The 21,131-nt window shown below is 51.0% G+C and overlaps 1 protein-coding gene across 1 annotated transcript in view; it reads left to right on the forward strand.

Moving 5' to 3' along the window:
• The window catches only part of TCERG1L (transcription elongation regulator 1 like), a 51,314-nt gene extending 31,631 nt beyond the window's left edge, over window positions 1–19,683 (forward strand). Inside the window, exons 6-13 of the mRNA XM_048311547.1 lie at window positions 3,856–3,950; window positions 5,009–5,097; window positions 7,392–7,546; window positions 10,580–10,649; window positions 11,878–12,013; window positions 14,950–15,039; window positions 17,177–17,295; window positions 18,743–19,683. Of these exons, the coding sequence (XP_048167504.1) occupies window positions 3,856–3,950; window positions 5,009–5,097; window positions 7,392–7,546; window positions 10,580–10,649; window positions 11,878–12,013; window positions 14,950–15,039; window positions 17,177–17,295; window positions 18,743–18,899 (911 nt within the window). The 3' untranslated portion in view covers window positions 18,900–19,683. The remainder of the gene's footprint in view (window positions 1–3,855; window positions 3,951–5,008; window positions 5,098–7,391; window positions 7,547–10,579; window positions 10,650–11,877; window positions 12,014–14,949; window positions 15,040–17,176; window positions 17,296–18,742) is intronic.
• The last annotated feature ends 1,448 nt before the right edge of the window (window positions 19,684–21,131 follow it).

The raw sequence follows: 21,131 nt of genomic DNA on the forward strand, positions 1-21,131 counted from the left end.
TCGCCTTTGAGGCACCATGGGGCCCTGAGGGCACCTTCCTGGCACTGTTCTGTGGAAAAAAATGGTGTTTATGAGGAATTGCTAGGGATCAGTTCAGACATGACCTATCTGATCCTTCACCCCGGGGATTACACTTTGTTACCCAGAGAAGCTCTGGCTGCCCCAGCCCTGGAAGGGTCCAGGGGTTGGATGGGGTGTGGAGCAGCCTGGGATAGTGGAAGGGGTGGCACTGGATGGGCTTTGAGGTCCCTCCCAACCCAAACCAGGCTGTGGTTCCATGATTTCCAGGGCAGTGGCAAACAGCACCTCTTGGGCAGTGCTGGATGTGTGCCTGGAACACCCAGCCATGGAATGAGTTTGTCCTTGAATCCACACCAACAAAGAATTTGTCTGTGTTGCTCTCCTGTTCCCATTACAAATCCCCTGAACAATAACAGGGAGGGTGGGGAGTGATTGTTGCAGGGAGGAGAAAAGCTCAGCTCAAGAGTTGTTCTGAGAGGGGAAAGGAGCACTTGGAGGGCAGCAAAAGTGGTCAGAGCAGCAGACAAACACCAGTTACAGGGGAAAGCAGCATGAGAAGGCAGGGGCTGGAGTGGGAGCTGTGTCCCTGGAGCCGTGGTGAGGAGGGAAGGTGGGACCCCACTGCCTGGAGCAGGGCAGGGGCTGGCTGACGGGGCCAGCACTGGAGTGCCTCCCTTGGATTGAGTAAGAGCCAGCAGAGGATGAGCTGGGGACCAGCCAGGGAAGGTTTTAGCCTGATCTCAAACACCAGAGCAATGAGGTGGTGGGGAGAGACAGAACTGACCTGTGGAGATTCTGAGGGAGGGTAAACCCCACAGTGTGGGATGTGTGCACTGAATAAATCCAGTTCTCAGGAGCACTTAAAATCGAAAATTTAAACTTTTTTGAAATTAATGGAGGTTTGGCCTCTACATATTTTTACAAAACAAATTTTTATTATGCCTTGTCCACAGCTCCTCATGGCATGAATCCATCTTCGCTCTTCCCCTCCCTCTCTAATTCTGCTTTTATTGAGGTGTTTGTGATCATACCAAACATCCTCTGTGCTATACCCAAGGTAGCTTTGCTGCTTCACCTTTCCTTGCCATGCTGTGAATTATTCATGTCCCTGCACCTGCCGTGGAGCCTGGGAGAAGCCTCTTTAATCAGGAGGCTTTATCTCCATCTCCCGCTCATCCTCCGGCAGCCGAGCAGGAACTCACCAGTGCTGACTGAGCTGCTGAGTTTGGGGGCAAAAAAGGGCTTGGGAATGTATCGTGGTGGCTTCACTGTTGGGCTGCAGCTTCATTGTGCACTTAAGAGGGGGGAAAAGGTTAATTAATGAGCGAAGAGTAAATCTGGGTGAAGGTGTGCCCCAGTGAACGCCTTGTGTTGGTCCTGCCCAGCGTGGGCAGAGGAGGGGAGGTCTCCCCTGGGGCTCCACGGCCCCGTGGCACAGCCAGCCCCACTCCAGGGCCAGGAGCTCCTGCCCTGGCCTCACTGGGAATTCCTGAGCCTGGGGAAGGAGAAACAACCTTGGATTATTTTCCTCTTTACGTTGTATTTAGGGAAAGCACTCAGTGTTCAACTGCAGGTGTAAAACTAAATGGCTCCTGCTGTGCACAGGGGCTTTCAGGACTTTCCTTTGTTATTTTATTTTATTTGGGGTTTTTTTATTCCCATCTTCTTTTATATGTGCTGACTGCCCAAAATGCTGTGGCAGCGTGTTCCACATGGGAATGCCCAGGGAGCTGCCTGCTGCAGGAGCTCACCCACGGGTGCAGCGAGGGCTGCAGCACCCAAGGGTCTCCCTGGGGCCTTGGCTTTGCTGGGAGGGGGGTGGGAGGGAGCTTTCACAGGAGGGGAGAGGAGAGGAGCTTTCAGGAGGGGTCAGAGACTGCCTCGGGTGCTGCAGCACAGTGTCTGTCTCCCTCAGGAGCTGTGGGAGGTTCAGGGGCAGAGTGGCTCTGTGCCCACACCAGCACCTCCCCACCCTGAGCCTCAACCTCATCTTCATTAATAAATGACCAAGGCAATTACCTTGTGCTGAACCCTCCTTTCCACAGTCCAGAGCTCCTGGAGTGTGCTTTGGGGTCTCCTCCTATTTCAGTTTAAATCTGGCCGTTTACATCTGTGTATTATTGGCTGGGAGGGTGGGCAGGCCCTGGCACAGGGTGCCCAGAGCAGCTGGGGCTGCCCCTGGATCCCTGGCAGTGCCCAAGGCCAGGCTGGACATTGGGGCTGGGAGCAGCCTGGGACGGTGGGAGGTGTCCCTGCCATGGCAGGGGTGGCACTGGGTGGGCTTTAGGGTCCCTTCCCACCCAAACCATTCCAGGATTCCATGGTTTGTATTAATGCTTCCAAAGCCAGGGAATGTTTTCCTGTTCCTCATGCCTGTGTGCCTGTTGCCTGCATGTGGATGAAATATCTTGGCTGCTTCTCAAACCAGCAACCAGTGACGACTGTAAAAGTACCAACATCACCTCTGGCCATTGCCTGTGGCCTCTGCAGGTGCTGGTCCCGGGGCTGGCCCTGGCAGTGGCCCTGTGCCACCCCTCTGTGCCAGGCCTTGCTGAGTGCTGTCCTTCCCTTCCCAGGGGCCAGGCAGGGGGAGGCCGAGGTGGGCACTGACACCGAGTGTGACTTCCTTGTGTTCAAGGACCAAGGTGCCCGAAAAGCTTTGATTCCCAATTACCAGATATCCAGGGAAGGAAGATGAATTTAGAGCCCCTTTTGATGTGCATCAGCAGCTCCCTGCTCCTGGCTCCTTTAATGTGGAAATTAATGGCTCTGGTTTGTAAATCTTCTTTTTTGCTCCCCATAAGAAGGGAGAAGTCATCTTCTGAGCAAAATGCCATGGATTTAATGTTTTATTATTCTGAGATATTCAAGGGAAGCAGAGTCAAATGGGGGCCTGTTCTGTACCCGGAGTGATTTTGAAGTTAATGGAGTAGCATTTAGAGGTGAATCTTCCCCACAGAACCACAAAATCCCAGACTGGTTTGAGCTGGAAGCTCCTCCCATTCCCCCCCTGCCATGGCAGGGACACCTCCCACTGTCCCAGGCTGCTCCAAGCCCCAATGTCCAGCCTGGCCTGGGACAATGCCAGGGATGTCCAAGTTAAGAAAATGCCATATTTCTTAATGTCTTGCTGTGCAAACTCCTTTTTTGGGATGGTTGGGTCTCTGTCTCACACCTGCTGCCTTCTTGCCTTTCCCTGTTGTCCCTCAAGGCCTCTCTGTTATCGACACACAGTTTTTGTAGGCAGCAGACATTTCAGGGTTTAGGATTTCAGGATGGTTTAGGGTTTAGGATTTCAGGATGGAGACAGCCGTCTGTAACAGAGAGGGAAATGTTCTTTCCCTGCTTCCAGTGGGAATCAATCCAGCGTTCCCTGGGGATTCCCACAGAGGTTACCTGGAGCACAGCAGGATCTGGGGGCTGGGAGCAAGGGGATGTCTGGGGGTCGTGGTCCCCAGGCAGAAGAGGATCAGAGAATTGGGGAATCCTTTAGGCTGGGAAAACCCTCTGAGATCCCTGAGTCCAACCATGAACCCAGCCCTGCCCAGCCACCTCTGCCCGTGTGCCCGAGGGTGTCCCGTGGGGGCTCTGGGAAGGCAGGACACCACACTCAGTGCAATAAAAGCCTCTCCCTGAGCTCTGGGAATGGATTCCACTAAAATGTGGTGTTTGGAGAGGAGATGCATCCCGGGCACAAGGGGTGTGTGAATAAAGGAGGAAGAGGTGGCAGGAGGAGGCTCAGAGCCACAGGCAGCAGTTTGGCTTTTCTTCACCAGTTTTGGCTTGTTGTGGGTTTATTTATTTCACATTAAAAGAGCTCCTTTCCCCTCACAGATCGTGGCAAGGAATCGAGCAGAGCCTCCTGCCCCCCGACGCTGATTCTGCACACGGAGAGGAAGAGTGTCCCCACGGGCAGTGACAGTGACAAGGTCTGTGCTGAGCCTCCTGGGACCTGTGAGCTGCACAAATCCGGGTCAGGGTCAGGACTGGCCTGGCTGGAGCTGTGCAGGAGCCCTGTCACTGTCAGAGGACCAGGGGAGGGATGCTCAGGGCTGGTTTGCTCCCCATGGAATCCCAGACTGATTTGGGTTGGGAGGGACCCCAAAGCCCACCCAGTGCCAGCCCTGCCATGGCAGGGACACCTCCCACTGTGCCAGGCTGCTCCCAGCCCCAATGTCCAGCCTGGCCTTGGGCACTGCCAGGGATCCAGGGGCAGCCCCAGCTGCTCTGGGCACCCTGTGCCAGGGCCTGCCCACCCTCCCAGGGAACAATTCCTGCCCAGTCTCCCATCCAGCCCTGCCCTCTGGCACTGGGAAGCCATTCCCTGTGTCCTGGCCCTCCATGCCTTGTCCCCAGTCCCTCTCCAGCTCTCCTGGAGCCCCTTTAGGCCCTGCAAGGGGCTCTGAGCTCTCCCTGATCCTCCTCTTCTCCAGGTGAGCCCCCCCAGCCCTCCCAGCCTGGCTCCAGAGGGGCTCCAGCCCTGGGAGCAGCTCTGTGGCCTCATCTGGACTCTCCAGCAGCTCCAAACGTGTTTTTGCTGTTTGATGGGGACAGAGGTGCAGCTGGGGGACAATCAGTCACCCTGGCAGTGGTGATGTCCCTGAGCAGTCCCAGAGGAGCAGGGAAGGAGCAGAGCTGGCACAGGGCCCTCCCTGGGCTCTGGGGAGCCCCTGCTGCTCCCAGGCTCGTTCCTGTCCTGGTCAGAGCCACACTTGGAGTTATCCCTCATCCCACTCTCCCAAGGGACCCGTTGGTGTGGACAGAAGGTGTTGGCTGCTTTGTCCCTTACACTGCTCTAAGTGGGGAGGCATTTTTAGCCCTTCCCCTTTATCTGGGCTGCTCCAGAGGCAGCTGGCTGTCCATAAAGCCTCTCCTGGAATTCTGGCCCTGAGGTGACCCACTCCAGGCCGAGGGGTGATTTGTACACCAGGAACAGTTCTCTGCTCCAGCTTTATTTGTTAACTCATCCCTCTCTGTGTCTCTCCAGGATCACTCCTTCAAACTCGTGAGTGAGGCTGACAGCGCTTCCAACGGGAACAAGCCCGTGGCGTCCACCCCAGTGCCGGGATCCCCATGGTGAGGAGGTGCCAGAGCCCTTCCCCAGTGCCACCCCCTTCCCACAGTGCCGTCCTGGGCTGGGGCATGGGCAAAACACTGCCAGGGCTTCAGCAGCAACGCTGGGTTCCTGGTGCAGCGCCTGGCAGAGCTTTTCCTCGTTAATCACAGCCTTAGGGAGACTGGGGGGGGGAGCCACGACCACCAGCCAGATCCCTGGGATCTGCAGGCTGGGCTCTGCCTCACTGTGTCTCAGCTTGGGTGGTGCTTGGATTGAGCAGAGAGGAAAACCAGGATTTAAAAGAAAAGGTTGCTTTTTGGGGCCAGATCCTCTCTCTCCCAGTTCTTTCAGTGGCAGGGGTGACTCTGCCTGTCTTGCAGAGCTGGTGTTGGCTGCAGGCTGTGTCTGACACAGGCTGTGTCTCATGGTCCAGGTTCCCTGAGCACGTTCCCCATCAGGTGACAACATGAGCTGTTGTCATGTCACCAAAGCTCTTGTGACATTTCTAAGCAGATAAACCCTTCTGCACTTTCTGCCCTGAGAGGTTGACAGAAGGATTTTCGTCTCCTTCACCCCTATAATAATTAGTTTCTATTTAGGGGCTGACATCCATGGGATCTTTGCTCCCAGCCCCAATGTCCAGCCTGGCCTTGGGCACTGCCAGGGATCCAGGGGCAGCCCCAGCTGCTCTGGGCACCCTGTGCCAGGGCCTGCCCACCCTCCCAGGGAACAATTCCTTCCCAATATCTCATCCATCCCTACCAGCCAAGTCTGTCTCTTCACCTAAATGCCTGGATTTTTCCCTTCCTTCTGGAACAGCTGTGGTATTTCTGGAGCCTTGGTTTGGGACTGTTCCTGTCCACCCCCTTTGTGTTCTCCAGGGCCTGCTGGGTTGGGGTTTCTGGGAGAACAGAGCTTCCCACAGTCCCATAACTCTTCCAAATCATTCCAACTCGAGGAAGAACCTCTCTTGTGAGATAGATACCCAGTGGTTTGTGATCCACACCATTGTGCATGAAGAGACGTGGAGTATTCATGTAGTGTTTATAGGATGTGTACTATATATTACATAGTTACATAGGCAATATGTCAGAAAGGTTAGTAAAGATATTTATCATGTGCATGTCACTGAATCAAGGATGCCAAAACTTCCATGGGTTTGTGCAGCCAATTTTATGGGATCTTCCCTGCCCTACACGGGGTGTGTTGGGTTATTTTATGGCAGTACCCTGCAGTGATGGAGCACTTTTCCTGTTTCCAGTCTTTTACCTGGACCAGACCCTTTTAAACCCAGCTTTGAACCCTGCTTTTAATAACAATTAATCATCAGAGCTTGTAATTATGAGGTTGGTTCCTTCCAGGTAATTTTGCTTCAGAGACAGCAGCATTTTCCTCCCAGCAGTGTGTGTGTCTCAGAATGGGTTTAGTTCTCATTGGGATTCAGGAAGCGCCAGCCTGAGATGGAAATTCTGTTTATTTATTTACATATAAATTTAGGGACGTACATCTCCAGGTTTTTGAATGTCTGTTAAGGATGGTGCAATAGTTATTTTCATATTATTTTGGCTGATTCCAAATGAATGTCAGGACAAGGAGCTGAACTGCTGCCGTGCATATTTCCCTGGCCAAGCCCAGGGACCGCGGCTGCTGCTGCAGAGCTGGGTCACGTTCAGCAGATCCCAAACAGAGCCCTAAAAATCATCCTAAAGATTTGGGGTGGCAGGGGGACCTGTCAGAGCAGGTGGGAGCTGGCTGGGATGCCATGGGGGCTGCACAGGGATGCTGTGGGGATGCCATGGGGAAGCTGTTGGGATGCCATTGGGATGCCGTGGGGTTGGCACAGGGATGGCACAGGGATGCTGTGGTTGCACCTCTCCCCGCCAGTGCAGCAGGTGAGGCTCCCATGGCCACCTGCCAGCCTGTGGCATCGAGGCAAGGGCCACACAGCCCCACAGCCAGAGCTCCTGCCCCTGGCTGTTCTCAGCCATGGCTCCAGAACCCGGAATGTCCTTCCCTGGGGCTGCTTCTGCTGGGAGCACCACGGCCTTCTCCTCACCTGGTCCTGTTGCCCTTCCCTGACAGACTGTTTCACCTGCTGCTTTTGGGGCTGTTTCAGCCCTGTCTGTGCCTGTGTGTGGGTGAGAACAGCATTCCCTGCCTGGGGTGCCGGGGGGCTGGCAGGGCAGGGCAGGGCAGGGCCAGGTCGGGCTCCCTGCGGTGTCCCCGGGGTGCCCCTCAGGGTTGCAGTGCCCCCGCTGCGGGCACGGTTCCTGTCGCTGGACACGCTCTAAGGCTGGTTTATCGCTTGGAGCAGGTGTGTAGTCTGGACTGGAGATGACCGCGTGTTCTTCTTCAACCCCACCATGCAGCTGTCAGTGTGGGAGCGGCCGCTGGACCTGAGGCACCGCGGGGACATCAAGCGGCTGCTCGAGGACCCCCCGCACAAGCGCAAGCTGGAGGCTGCAGCAAGTAACTAAACCCTGGCACTGGGGGCCTCTCCCTAAACTCCAGTAGCCCCTGGAACCTGGAGCTGAGTGTGGAGGTGGAGGTTTGAGACCCAGAGTGAGAGTGGGTGTCCCGGGGAGATTCCCGATGGAGGATTGCGTGGAAATTGATGTGCATTGCAAAATCCTTGTTTTCACTGGAATGCTGAGCTGGGGATTGAGCCTTCTCCTTCCTGGCAGTGAAGAAGCAGGTGGCTTCCTTTAGGAGATGAATCTTTGATGGATACAATCCCTCTCAGAAGGCACAGTGTGTTTTATTGCCCGAGTCAGGGTGTACATTAGGAATGCATTAGCAGTGCATTACTCAGCTGCTCCCAGAGCACACACTCCATGGCTAATGATCATCCAGCCAAGCTGTGGAGGAGGGAAAATCCCAGCAGTGAATCTCTAATGGGCACTGAGAGGCTTGGTGCAAAGGCTCCCCTGCTCCTGGGAGCTGCTCTGTCCTGTGCCAGTGCTCCTGAGGCTTCACACTGGCTTTACTGGGACTGCTGTCCCTTACTGGGGGACATCAGTCATGGCAGTCTTTGGAATTGCTCCTGGCCTTGGCTGGCTGCTTGGAATTCTTCAGTATTCTGGTTTTGGTGGAGAAAGAACAGTCACCATCCTTCAGCTGCTGCTTGGAATTCTCTAGTGGTGAGGGAGAAGAGCGGAGGGGGAAAGAAGCGGGGCTTTTGTCATTGTTTGCAAGTGCAGTGTTTCATAACTGAATCAGGGTGGTGGCACTGCCAGGCAGCATGCTGCAGGACCTGCCTGTCCCCTCAGGCCAGCAGGGCTGGGCACTGGCTGTGATCCACTGCTGTAAACCCCTAATGAACCACTGCAAACTCCTAATTAACCCCTGCAAACCCCAAATAACCACTGCAAACCCCAGTGAACCACTCCAAACCCCAGTGAACCCCTGCAAACCCCAAAGAACCCCTGCAAACCCCCAGTTAACCATTACAACCCTGTGCCTGCAGGGAGATAAAAGGGATCCATTATCAGCTTTTCTGTCAGAGAAAAGCAGCTCCAAGGAGGGTTCTCTGTCTGTGTCCTCCTTATCCACACAGCCTGTAATTCCATTTTTCTCTAGGAATTTCCATCAGCAGGTGCCTGTGTATATATTGCTGTACAATTTTTGTGCATGGCTGGAAGAACTTTAGCTGTGTATCTAATTCCTCCAAAGCCTACCTGCTGGAATTCATTCTGCAGGGTGGAAACAGGGCTTTTATTGCAGGATCTATTGAAAGCACAGTGAATTCCTGCCAAGGCATGGCCAGAGACAAAGCTGAGGGTCATTGTTCCTGCTCTGTAATTAATTAACTGAGGAGTCTAAAATCGCGGCTGATAGGTGCCACTTCAAAAATCTATTTTTTGCTGTGTTCCATCCTTCTTATTTATTATCTCTACCACAAAGATTTGATTCATGCTCCTGGCTTTTTATGGCCATGACTTTCATTGTTGTTAAGTAGTCTTAATCTTCCCTGCTGTAATTGGGCCTTGTGGTTGCTGAGTGCTGGAGCAGGTTATAATTAGTGTAGATCAGCTCTGAGGTGAGGGGATTATTTGTTACCTCTCCTCTGAGCTTGTAATCTTCAGTAAATAAATAACACCAACGAGCTGAGTGTGCCCAGCAATGCTTCCCACATTTATTTAGCTGAGTGGCTGCTGCTGAGTTTTAATTAGAATTTTCAAATCAAACATCTGAAAATAAAAGATGTCAAGCAAAGTTATCCATGGGATGCTCTGGGCTGTCTCTGCTGAAGGATCAAGTGCTTTTTAAATTTGGGCATAAATGAAAAATTACTCATTTATCAATTACTCCTCCTCCACCAAGTGTTTGTTCCAGGAGGTTGATGTGGCTCTTCCCTAATGGGTTCCCATCAGGCCATCCCATGGGGCTGGAGGGGAGGAGCAGCTCCTCCCAGGGCCCAGAGCAATTTATCTGCTTTGATCTCTTCCTTCAGCTGCTCCTGGCCTGTCTGGGTGCTCAGGCTGAGGAAGTTTTTCCAGCTAATTAAACGAAAACGGACATTATGGAGTCATCAAATCATGGAATGGTTGGGTTGGGAGGGGCCTCAAAACCCACCCGGTGCCACCCCTGCCATGGCAGGGACACCTCCCACTGTCCCAGGCTGCTCCAAGCCCCAGTGTCCAGCCTGGCCCTGGACACAGTTGGTAGAATTCCTACTGAAAACCAGTGATGATGTCATTTACTGAATTCCTGCAGATCCTTTGGACCCTTTGGCATTCAGACAAGAGTCTGAAGCCCATCCCTAGAAACAGCACATGAATATTTCCCAGCCCAGGTGCTGGGGACCCTTCAGTGCAGGCACTGCAGGGATGTGACTGCTGGTGCTGTGTCCCTTGGGCTTTGGTGGGAGCTGCTGCTGGTGGAGGTGAGGAGAAGCCATTTCAGAATTCAGTGTTTGTTCCCCTTGTCTGTGACTGCAGATCCAGGCTCTGAGTCCCTCAGGGACCCGTGTTCAGGTCAGACCAGGGGGTGACACTGCCTTGGAGCTGCTCTGCAGCCTCAGGAGTGTGGAGGGTGTTGGATCTCCCCAGGTGCTGCTGGAATTCCTGGGAAAGCAGCCTTAGATTGGCTGATAGGAGGAAGAGAAGTGGGAAAGGAGGGAAGCTCTGCTGGGAGTCACCTCCAGTGAATCCTTCAGTGCCAGCATGGAAATGATCTTGCAGGAATGTCTTTAGCTGCTGTTTGTAGGGAAGGGAGGAGAGAGGATCAAGTGAAACAATAACAAGATTTAAAGCAATCATGTCATGAATGAAGAATGAGGAATTTTGCTGACTGAAAATGGTCACTTTATTGCTGTTGCTTCCATTTGGATGAAGGCAATTCTGAGGATTTTATAAAATACTTGTTATTTTTTAAACCCTCTGTGGGGAGTGAAAGCCAGGAAATACCAGAGCTGCAAAGACAAGGGAAGAGAAGTCAATTTGAGAAATTTGTACTTCCATTTATCTTGTTCAAATCTGATAATGACTTACTTCTTTTCAGCAGACAAGTGTGTTAGCTCTTGTCCAGGGGATGAAAACGATGATCTGAGCATCAAAACTAAGAGAAATAAGTAAGTTCTGAGGTTTTCTTGTCTCTGTCTAATGGTGAGAAGGGTTGGTACAAAGAAGGGCAATTTAAATGCAGATTTTCTTCTGTGTGGGTAAATGATGGGAGCCATTTTCAGGTGCCCAGTCCTCACCAGAGCCAGGATTCTCTGTAACCTCTGTTTCTCATTTTTGTCTGGGTAACTCTTCCTTTGCAATGGTTACAGACAAGGCTACCAGGCTGTGGAGTTACTCCAAAGGCACTGGATAAAAGCTTTCCCTCACTGAAGTGCAGCAGTTTTTTCCCTGCTCCCGGGTTTGCAGGCCCAGAACCAGCCCCAGGTGCTGCTGTTACTGACCTTTATTACCATGTGTGCTTCAGTTCTCCTGAAGTCACGACTGAAAAAGCAATTTTGAGGCGTGCAGACTTCCCAGATCCATTCCGGGTGTCCTTCCGAGTGGGCAGGCACAGGGTTTATGGTGGATTATTGTAGATGTGCAGAATTGAATTCTTTATTGTCATCTCTGGCATGAGAAAAAGAGCCCTTTAAAGTCTGCCCTCCTTGGCAAGGGCTGTATGAAGCTGTGGCTTCGCTGCACCTTCAGTTGTGGTGTCAGAGCCCTCCGATGGCTCCGGTGACCCTCCTCCCTCAGCAGGAGCTGCCTGCAGCCCACGGTTGGTACCCACCCGCAGCTCTGGGGCCTTTCCCATCTGTGAGCGTCCACTCCACGTGGACGAAAATTTATCCCAGTAATCAGCAGGCTTTAAAGGGGGATAATTAGAGCTTCAGCAGCAAATTATCTCCACGCCAGAGCTGCTTTATTAATACATCTTGTTATTTGTGCTTCAGAAATGCAGAAGGGCCATAAATGAGCCCTGGGTGCAGACTTTGCTGGCAGATTTGAACTCGGGGGCAGTAAGTCAATATTTGGCAGAATTAGGGATGGTCTAGAACAGGATCTTCAGGTGTTTCTATGTAAGATTTGCTCCTAAAATTAAGAAATTTGGGAAATTCAGTGTTTGGCTTTGCTGTTGTTTAAAAATGGGGAGAGAGGAGGTTACTTTGCTCTTGCCCTGGGCATTTTTGAGCTGTCCAGCTCAGCATCAGCTGCTTGGCATGGCTGAAGCATAGGGAGACCATTAATGCCACTCCACGTGGGGGAGGCTCTGCGAGGGTCCGGGGAGGATTAAAAGGACTAACCCCCATCCCCCAGTGACCACTGCTGGCCTCTCGTGTGTGTTGCCCCGCACAGGACCGAGGAGTGCCCGGCCGCGGGCCCGGGCGGCGCCGAGGCGCGGCACGGAGGGGAGCAGGGCTCGGCCGCGCGGAGCTCGCCGCCGCTGGAGGAGCGCATCACGCACTTCAGGGACATGCTGCTGGAGAGGGGGGTAAGGAAGGTGCCCTTCCCGGGACACACCGTGCTCCTGCAGCCAGCCCCCGTGAGGAGGCGGCGGTGGGGATCCTGTCCCCGGGCCCTGGGCCTTGCTGGTGCTGCCAGTGGCGTTTCCCCTGCTGCCACCCGCGGCAACTGGGAGCCCTTTCCAGACAGATTCCCAGAGACACACCCAGGGATACCCAGAGGCAGCAGCTCTTGCAGCAGGCAGTGGCTCAGCAGGGCACGGGGCTGTGAGCACAGCCCATCCCAGGGCTCCACAGGAACCCCAAAGAGCAAAGGACGTGTCTTGGTCAGCACCTCACACATCAGGAGTGGTCCTGGGCAGCTCCTGAGTGTCCAGCACCACAAATTCCAGTGATTCCAGCAGTGGGGAGCCAATTTCACTTACTGGCTGTCCAAAATCATGGAATCATGAATGGTTTGGGTTGGAAAGGATCTTAAAACCCATCCAGTGCCACCCCTGCCACGGGCAGGGACACCTTCCACTGTCTCAGGCTGCTCCCAGCCCCAATGTCCAGCCTGGCCTTGGGCACTGCCAGGGATCCAGGGGCAGCCACAGCTGCTCTGAGTTCTCTTCTTCTTCTGTGCCAGGGCCTCACCTCCCTCCCAGGGAACAATTCCTTGCCAGTGCCACATCCATCCCTGCCCTCTGGCAGCATAAAGCCATTAATGTTTACAAAAATCCTTGGGAAAGGATGTTCTGCAGATGGTTCCAGCTGTGCTGAGCTGCAGGAACAGGGAACGCTCTGGGTTTGGGCTCAGCGAGGACAGGGAGGTGTGAAATGAGCAGTGGGTGCAGATTTTTTGCCTCCCCCCACGTTGCCACGTGTATTCCATAAAGGGAATGTCATTCCTGTAAGGAAACACAGCCCAAGGTGGCTGTTGTCAGGCAGTAAAGCCTACGAAATTTATCCCAGTAATCAGCAGGCTTTAAAGGGGGATAATTAGAGCTTCAGCAGCAAATTATCTCCACGCCAGAGCTGCTTTATTAATACATCTTGTTATTTGTGCTTCAGAAATGCAGAAGGGCCATAAATGAGCCCTGGGTGCAGACTTTGCTGGCAGATTTGAACTCGGGGGCAGTAAGTCAATATTTGGCAGAATTAGGGATGGTCTAGAACAGGATCTTCAGGTGTTTCTATGTAAGATTTGCTCCTAAAATTAAGAAATTTGGGAAATTCAGTGTTTGGCTTTGCTGTTGTTTAAAAATGGGGAGAGAGGAGGTTACTTTGCTCTTGCCCTGGGCATTTTTGAGCTGTCCAGCTCAGCATCAGCTGCTTGGCATGGCTAAAGCATAGGGAGACCATTAATGCCACTTAAATCTCATTATTTAATGACCATCCCCTGCCCTTTCCTCCTCGTGCTGTTGTCTCTCAAGGAGTTGCTGGATGGAATCGCAAAGAGCCCGGAGCAGATGGAGTTTGCCAGTGGAGTTCTGCAGCTTCCTACAGAAATTATGTCAACAGAAGAATATTGATTGTAACATTTTAAAAAGAGATGAGGGTTTGGGGGAGCTCCAAGAGACAGGCACTCTTTATTCTGAAGTCTGGGGCAAGTTTTCCTGTGTCAAAATGTAATCTGGATATTCTTCTGGAAGTTTCAAAGTTTCCACACAATTCTAAGAGAAAGAGGAAAATTTAAAGTTCTTCCTGGCTCCCTCCCCTCACAGCATCAAAATATCCACGTTCTAAGCCAGCATTTCCAGGAAAGTCTCCTCTCTGCTGGGCTGCTCTCCAGACTTTTGAGAGGATTCCATGGGGTGTTTTTTCTCAAGGTTTTCCCTTCTCAGTCCCGGGGAGAGAGGGGGATTTGTGTGTGAAGTGTAACTGGAATTCAATCAGAAATACCAGGTTATTTTAGGTGACGTCTGCCAAATGTGCAATGTAATAATTGCTGAACACAAAATCATCAGCTGAAACGGTTATGTGATGAATTAGTCTGAGCTTAATTGGCTTGGAGCTCAGAGTTGGGGTGTGGGAACAAAACTGATGTCCAGGAGAGTGTAAAAGACACCAGGAAAAGAGGATTCCTGGTGCTGGGGACTCCAGAGCTCAGGACAAGGAGGGCACCAGGAGGGGACCTCAGGCTGTGGGAAGGGGATGTTGGGGGGATATGGCCTCAAATCCCCAGAGGCAGCCAGAGCTTTGGATTTTCCAATCTCAAACCACTCTGAGAGGAAAATGAGTCCACTTAAAGTCACTTTGCTTCATCAGAGCTTTCCTGCTGGAGTGTTAATTACTCTGTTTAATTATACTTCACATCCTTGTTTTTCTAGTGAATTCACTCTTTTGTAATTAGATGGAGTAATTAGAATATTTTATTTCCTTCAGATTTTTCTGTAGCCAGCAAATTACCAGAGATGCTGTAGAAGCCTCTGAAATAGTGGGAATTGTCCCTGCCCAGGCAGGGGATGGGTCTGGGTGGTCTTTGGGGTCCCTTCCAAGCCAAACCGTTCCACGATTCCATGACTCCACGAAGCTGGCAGCAGCCCTGCAGGATGTGGTGTTCCCATGCCAGTGGCTGTGGGGATGCGGTGCTTTGCAGATGTTCACTGCCAGCTTTCCCCGGGTGCCTCAGCTGGGTCACAATTCCAGCTCTGGAGTGAACGTTCCTTTAGTGGGAATCGGTGTCTCTGCTGCACAAACAGCACCCCAAACTGGCATTTCCCTGCCTGCTGTGGGTTCCTTCCACCACAGATGTGGGGGGACCTCTCCCGGAGCCTCGCTGAGGTGTCCTGGAGCGAATCACTCCTGGCGCTGTGGGGGCGACCAGAGCTCTGCCACAGACATTCACATTCACCTTCAGCCGCCCCGAGAACCCTGCCCAGGGTTCCTCAGCTCTCGGAGCTCCTCTCTGTGCTCACCTCGGAGCATTTGCTCCTTCCCCACCCTCATTAAATCTCCGTGACGCCGCTGTCTGTGCTCCCAGGTGTCGGCGTTCTCCACGTGGGAGAAGGAGCTGCACAAGATCGTGTTTGACCCGCGGTACCTCCTGCTCAACCCCGAGGAGAGGAAGCAGGTGAGTGAGCGCTGCCCAGCCCAGCCCTGTCTGCAGCAAATGATTTACCAAGATATGAATATTGATCTAGTATCGATATCCAACTGAGACGGACAAAAACTCTCTAACAGCTTAGAGTTAGAAAGTGCATGTTTGATTTGGCACCGGCCAGTGCGTGGGATAGCTCCCTCAGATGCAGGGCCCCGATCCAAGCAAACACGACACTTTTTATTTCCAAATATGATGAATATCCAAAATACAAATGCATATTCGTAACATTAACACCTCCCATTCTCCGCTTCATATGGAAATGAGCTTAAATGTCATTAAGCATGCATAGTGTGTGTCCTGAATGGAGTCAGTGGTCTTGAATTGGGTCAGTGGTCCCAAGAAAGATGAAGTAACTCATCTTCCTCATTTTGACCTTTTTGCCTCTCTGAACTTTAACAATCCTAATTACTTTAGTGACCTCTAAGTTTCCTCTTGCGTGACTTTTGAACGGGTTCCCACCAAGGGAGGAAATTGGTAATTGTCCTTGTTCCCTACACCAACTTATCAAAGTTTCTATTCCTCGTTCTAAGCACAGCTAAGCAAACATGCAAATGACAGATCATCAGTTATTTGGCAATCAGTTACTAACATCTTAAAACCCGTTTCAGGTCCAGCTCTCCTAACTATTTTAATTAACTCTCACTGAGCCCAAGTTCTTTCCTAGTCCAACTAATCTCAACACAGCTAGCCTATAACTAAAATCTTTATGTTTCTTCTAAATCTCTGTTTCACAAACACCTCCCACATGGCCCTGGATCCCGGAGCAGTTGTCTCGGGAGGATGAAAGAATTCCATAAAATCAGGACTCCCTGGGGACGCCCATAGGTTTGGCTCTGGCCAGCGGGAGTGATGCTCAGCAGGCACAGGGTGGGATTTTGGGGCATCTGGGAGTTGGGCTCCAGGACCCCTGTGGGTCCCTTCCCACTCGGGCTGTCCTGGGATTCCCAGTGCTGTCTCCTTGGACAAGCAAGTGCTACGAGGAGGTTGGAACACAGGGATCCTGTTCTTTGGGACGCAGGAACAACTCCTGAGCCTGGGAAACCTGGCAGTAGGGAGGGAAATGGCCTCAAGGTAACGGTTCTACCCTGAATTACTGGAATATTGTAGAGACACTACTGAATTTTCATTGTTCAGGACATTTTCCAGGAGTCTGGCAGGATTTAGGGCTGCAGTTTGCAATAACAGACCCCACTGGACAGAGCACTGGCGCCTGGCTGGGGGCTCTGTGCAAGGCTTGGGTTTTTCTGGGGAGCTCCAAAGGGATGTGGAGTTCTGCTGCCTGGATAATTTGGGCATTAATTTTCACCAGGGATCCCAAAGTCTGCAGATGAGGCTACAAAATTCAGGGGAGATGCAGGGATCTTGCAGTGAACACTGCTGTTCTGTGGTTATTTCTCTCCCTTAAAAGTCTTTTGTCATCCTGCAGAAAGAATAATTTTGAATACGGAATTGTCCATTTTTTAAATAAACAGGATGAAAAATGGATTTATTCCATATTGTCCTGTGGTTCTCCAGAGAGCTTCCTGTAGGTATTTACCAGAGGACGGGGCACATACATCTTCATTTACTCCCTTTCCAATATTTTCCTTCCTAAGGAAAAAAAAAATGAAATGAAATAATAAGGAAATACAGGAATGAAAATGTATGAGGAGCTGCCAGGATGGAAAGTGCTGCTAAAGAGCCTGAGCAGGGAGTTTGGGATTTATGTCAGGGAATGGGCAAGGACAACACCTGGACCATGATGAGTCAATCAAGACACATTTCTTGGAATCGTGGAATCATTTTATCAGCCTTGGAGCAGCCTGGGCCCATGGGCCATGGCAGGGGTGAGACTGCGTGGGCTTTAAGGTTCTTCCAACCCAAACCAGTCTGGAATTCTGGGATTCTGGGGCTAATATAAACAGTGTTACCATTTAATTAAATACCCCATTACAGGCAGGACACAGACCCCGTCCTGCCTTGGAGGTGATGGAATGAAAACACCTCCTGGACACGTGGGGAGGGCAGGTGAGGACTGCAGGCGCTGGGGTTGCAGCTCTTTGGTGAGGCAGGAGCAGCCCAAAGGCTTTGTCAGTAACTCCTTGTCTTGTGTCCCTTCCTTGGCCAGATTTTTGAGCAGTTTGTCAAGACCCGGATCAGGGAGGAGTACAAAGAGAAGAAGAACAAGTTGCTGTTGGCCAAGGAAGAATTCAAGAAGCTTCTGGAAGAATCCAAGTTATCCCCAAGGTGGGCATTGCCTTAGGAAGGGTTGGGAAGCTCAGCTTTGTCATTTAGGCTGAGCTTTTCAGCCCGGAACGCTTCACAGCAAGTGGAACATGCCTGTTCTAATGCTGGGATGGCATTTCTTCCCTGATATTCCCCAATATTTTGTTGTATTCCTGGGAGAGGAAATGTTCCATCTCTCTGTCCATCTCTCCCTCTTTCTGTCCCTCTCCCTCTCCTCTCTCCCTCAGGATGTGCAGTACTTGGCACAGCACGTTTATTTTGTGTTCCTGTGTATGCTGTGGTCATAGAACACACATTACTTATGGAAAATCAGTACCACGATGTTCAATCTCATCTATATCACACATGCAGGTGAAGTTACCCAGAGATTATATTTAGTCCTGGGGTTTGGTGGAAGAGAAACACAAGTTTACAAAGTTCCTGTTAATGCCACTGCTTTAAATTCATGGGATGTGTCCCTGCCCATGGCAGGGGGTTGGAACAAGATGATCTGTGAGGTCTCTCCTGACCCAAACCCTTCTGTGACTCTACAGCTCTGTGATTAAATTAAAATACAGCGTGCAAGGCACAACTTATTTTTCACTTTGTTTTTCAAGTGACGGATCCAGACTCACACAGGGGCAGGGGCAGTGCTTAGGGCAGTGCTTTCTCATTTGTAAATCACATGAAAATAAGGAGTGCATATTTTAAACATTGTTAAATTGCTGGAACACAGAAATTAGTTTTCCCTACTAAAACATGCAGATAATTACTCAGCGTGAGCTGTGTGGGCACATGGATACAAGCAGCAAGTGTTGTAATGGGAAGAAGCATTTTACAACAAAACCATGAATATTCTGGGCTGATGGCCCACCCGAACACTGCTTCCAGCACTCATACTCCCAGTCCCCAAGGGAAAAGCTGTGCTGGCCCAGAGGCCAGGGAGCATTTCAACCCTGAAGGGTTTTGGGAGCTGCCCGTGGCACCGAAGCACCGATGAAGCTCCTTTCCCTGCCTTGATTGAGGCACACAATGAGAGAAATAAATCCCAAATATTTCCAATAAAAAGCAAAGAGTCGCCTTGGGGAAAGGAGCTGGGAATGCAGCCTGAAAGGAAATTAAGGTAGAAAACCCTGCTAGGAGAGAGCTTGCCTTGGAAATACAAAATATCCAGGAGTTCAAATAAAAACTCCTTGTCACTGGTCTGTGAGCGTGGTGTTAATGGCTCAGCAGCCTCCTGCCAACCATCAACCCATTTCCAAATCCCAAAGGTAATCCTTGCTCACTGCAGGCTGCTCCAGGTGTCCAAAGCCCTGGCGTGGTCTGGCCCTTCTTCATCCCAGATTTACCATCCCACTCCTGTCAAACATTCCCAGAGCCCCCCCCCAGTTCTGGTGTGGATCCAGGTCCAGGAGCCTGGGGGTGGCCTGGCCGAGTCCCAGGTTCCCAACATCTCTGTTTCCCACAGGACAACCTTCAAGGAATTCGCAGAGAAGTACGGCCGCGATCAGCGCTTCCGCCTCGTCCAGAAGAAGAAGGACCAGGAGCATTTTTTCAACCAGTTCATTCTTATTCTCAAAAAGAGGGACAAGGAAAACAGGATAAGGCTACGGAAAATGAGATAAAAGCAACTGAAACTGGCAATAAAGACACGAGCCCGGGCTGTGGCTGTGGGAAGGGATTCCGAGGAAGGATGAAGCACTTGGGGTCCAACAGCACCACCAGGAGTGGGGGATCCCGAGGGAAAATGCCTCTAAATGGAGTTTATGGGCCATCCATTGGATTTGGGAAGGCTGTTCTGCAGGAATGGGAAGGATATTTTGTTCTCAAAGAATTAATGTTTCATATTGAAGCTCTCTTTTGTACAACATCCAGAGTTTGATGCATTTCTAATTGCCATGATACGTTGATCCCTTAATTGTTTTAATTATGCAAATTACTTGTAATATACACAAGTTATGACTCCAATGCAGGTTTATAATTAAGCAGAAGCAGATGCCATCCAGAGCAATCTCAAGGCATTTCCATCATTTAGGGGAATTATCTCAAGCAATCTTTTGGCAACTCTGCATTTCCACCAAGTGTGTGGGGTCTGGTGGTCTGCAGGATCCACTCCCGCTGCTCATCTGTCTCTGTCCAGTCCTCTGAGTAGTAGTAATCAGCTATTAATTGTTAATCTTGGTGAAGAGTGTGAAAATCTTGGCACATGTTCCATAGGAGAACTCTCCGATCCAGAACTTCCCGTGGGCGGTGCTCCAGGACAGCGCCACGGCCCCCTCAGCCTTCCAACCCCAGTTCTTTGGTGAAGCCATCCCAGTCGGATTTGGGTTCTGTTCCTGTGTGTGAAGAGTCTGCATGAGATTTTTCTCATCATATTTGTATAAATAAATATTTAACTTTTGTAATTAAGGAGCATTTCAAACTTGTTTTCAGGGGGATCTCAGGGGTGAAACTTTTTGAAGAGATTTTTGCCAGAGCTCAAGTGGAAAACGCTCTCAGGGACAGGGTGGGATTGTCGGGGTGTGTGTGCAGGGTCAGGGGTTGGACTGGATCCTTGTGGGTCCCTTCCAGCTCAGGATACTCTGGGATTCCATGAAATAATGGGTAAAATAACACAGGGTTTGTGATTTTTACTGGAGAGATGGAAAACCAGAGGGGGCTCCTTCCACTCAGGATTTGAGTGCAAATTCCATTGACATCCATCAGAAATCCGAGGATGCTGGGAGCAAAAGAGTCATGCTGGCTACACAGGTAGGATGTCATGGCTGGAGGAACATCAGGACATCTCTGCCTTTGTGCTGCTCCAAATGTGCTCTGTCTGTGGTTGTCATGTTTTTCTCAGGAGACCTAAATTTTAAGTTAATGCTCCTTAAATCTATGGGTTTCTGCTTCCTTGGAGTGAGAGGGATATTTTCTCTAACTCACAGTAATTTTTATTTAGGTGTGTGCTGGGTGTTTATAGTCACAGAGATAAAGGAACTTCCTGCTGCCGTGGAAAAATGAACTCGGAATAATTCACAGTGCCAGGACACAGGGAATGGCTTCCCAGTGCCAGAGGGCAGGGTTACTGGGATATTGGGAAGAATTCCTGGCTGTGAGGGTGGGGAGGTGCAAGGAGAAGGGCTGACCCAGGCCTTGCCACCTGTCACAGGCCAGGTTCAGGTGCTGCTTTCCTTGCTTCCTGCTGGAGTCTCCAGTTGTTCCATGTTTTCCATCGGTTGCTCCATGATTTCATACCCTGACGGATCTCCTGGATGTTCTCCTGCTCAGGTAAGTGCCTTGGGCGTTTTGGACATCTGCTCTTTTACCATTTTCAAGGTGGAAAAAGAAAACATTTCAAAGACTGGGATGTTTTTAATGGTTTTCAGTTCAACCAAGAGCACAGGGAGAACAGCCCTGAAACCTCTGCAAACACCCAGGGCAGGGCACGGAGAGCGGCTCTGTCTGCAGCTGCTGGGATCACTGGGAAGGAGAATGAGCCCCGGCTATCTCCAGATGGAGCTCGGGGTTTGCCTGCCCAAGAAAAGACACTGGAAATGAGGGGAGTTGTAATTAAAAGCTAAATTAAGGTGGAAAGGGCTGCCAAGGGCTCGAGCTTGTTCATTTTAGCTTCACGTGCCAATAAAATGCTGATAATGACTTTGCTTGGGTAACGCTGTGTGAGTGAGGAGCAATTTGTGTGCTTACATCCTTAGCTGGATTATATTGGCCTGAACCCAAGATAAATAGGAGGAAAAATCAAAGGTGATAATGTTATGTGGCTTTGTTTATTTAGGAAAAAGGCAAAATCCTTAGGGAACAAATTCCAAACAATGTGGGCAATGTGAAGGTGTACTAAAGATAATTTTTGGGAAGGT

The sequence above is a fragment of the Corvus hawaiiensis genome, chromosome 8 (assembly GCF_020740725.1).
Source record: "Corvus hawaiiensis isolate bCorHaw1 chromosome 8, bCorHaw1.pri.cur, whole genome shotgun sequence".
Lineage (NCBI taxonomy): Eukaryota > Metazoa > Chordata > Aves > Passeriformes > Corvidae > Corvus > Corvus hawaiiensis.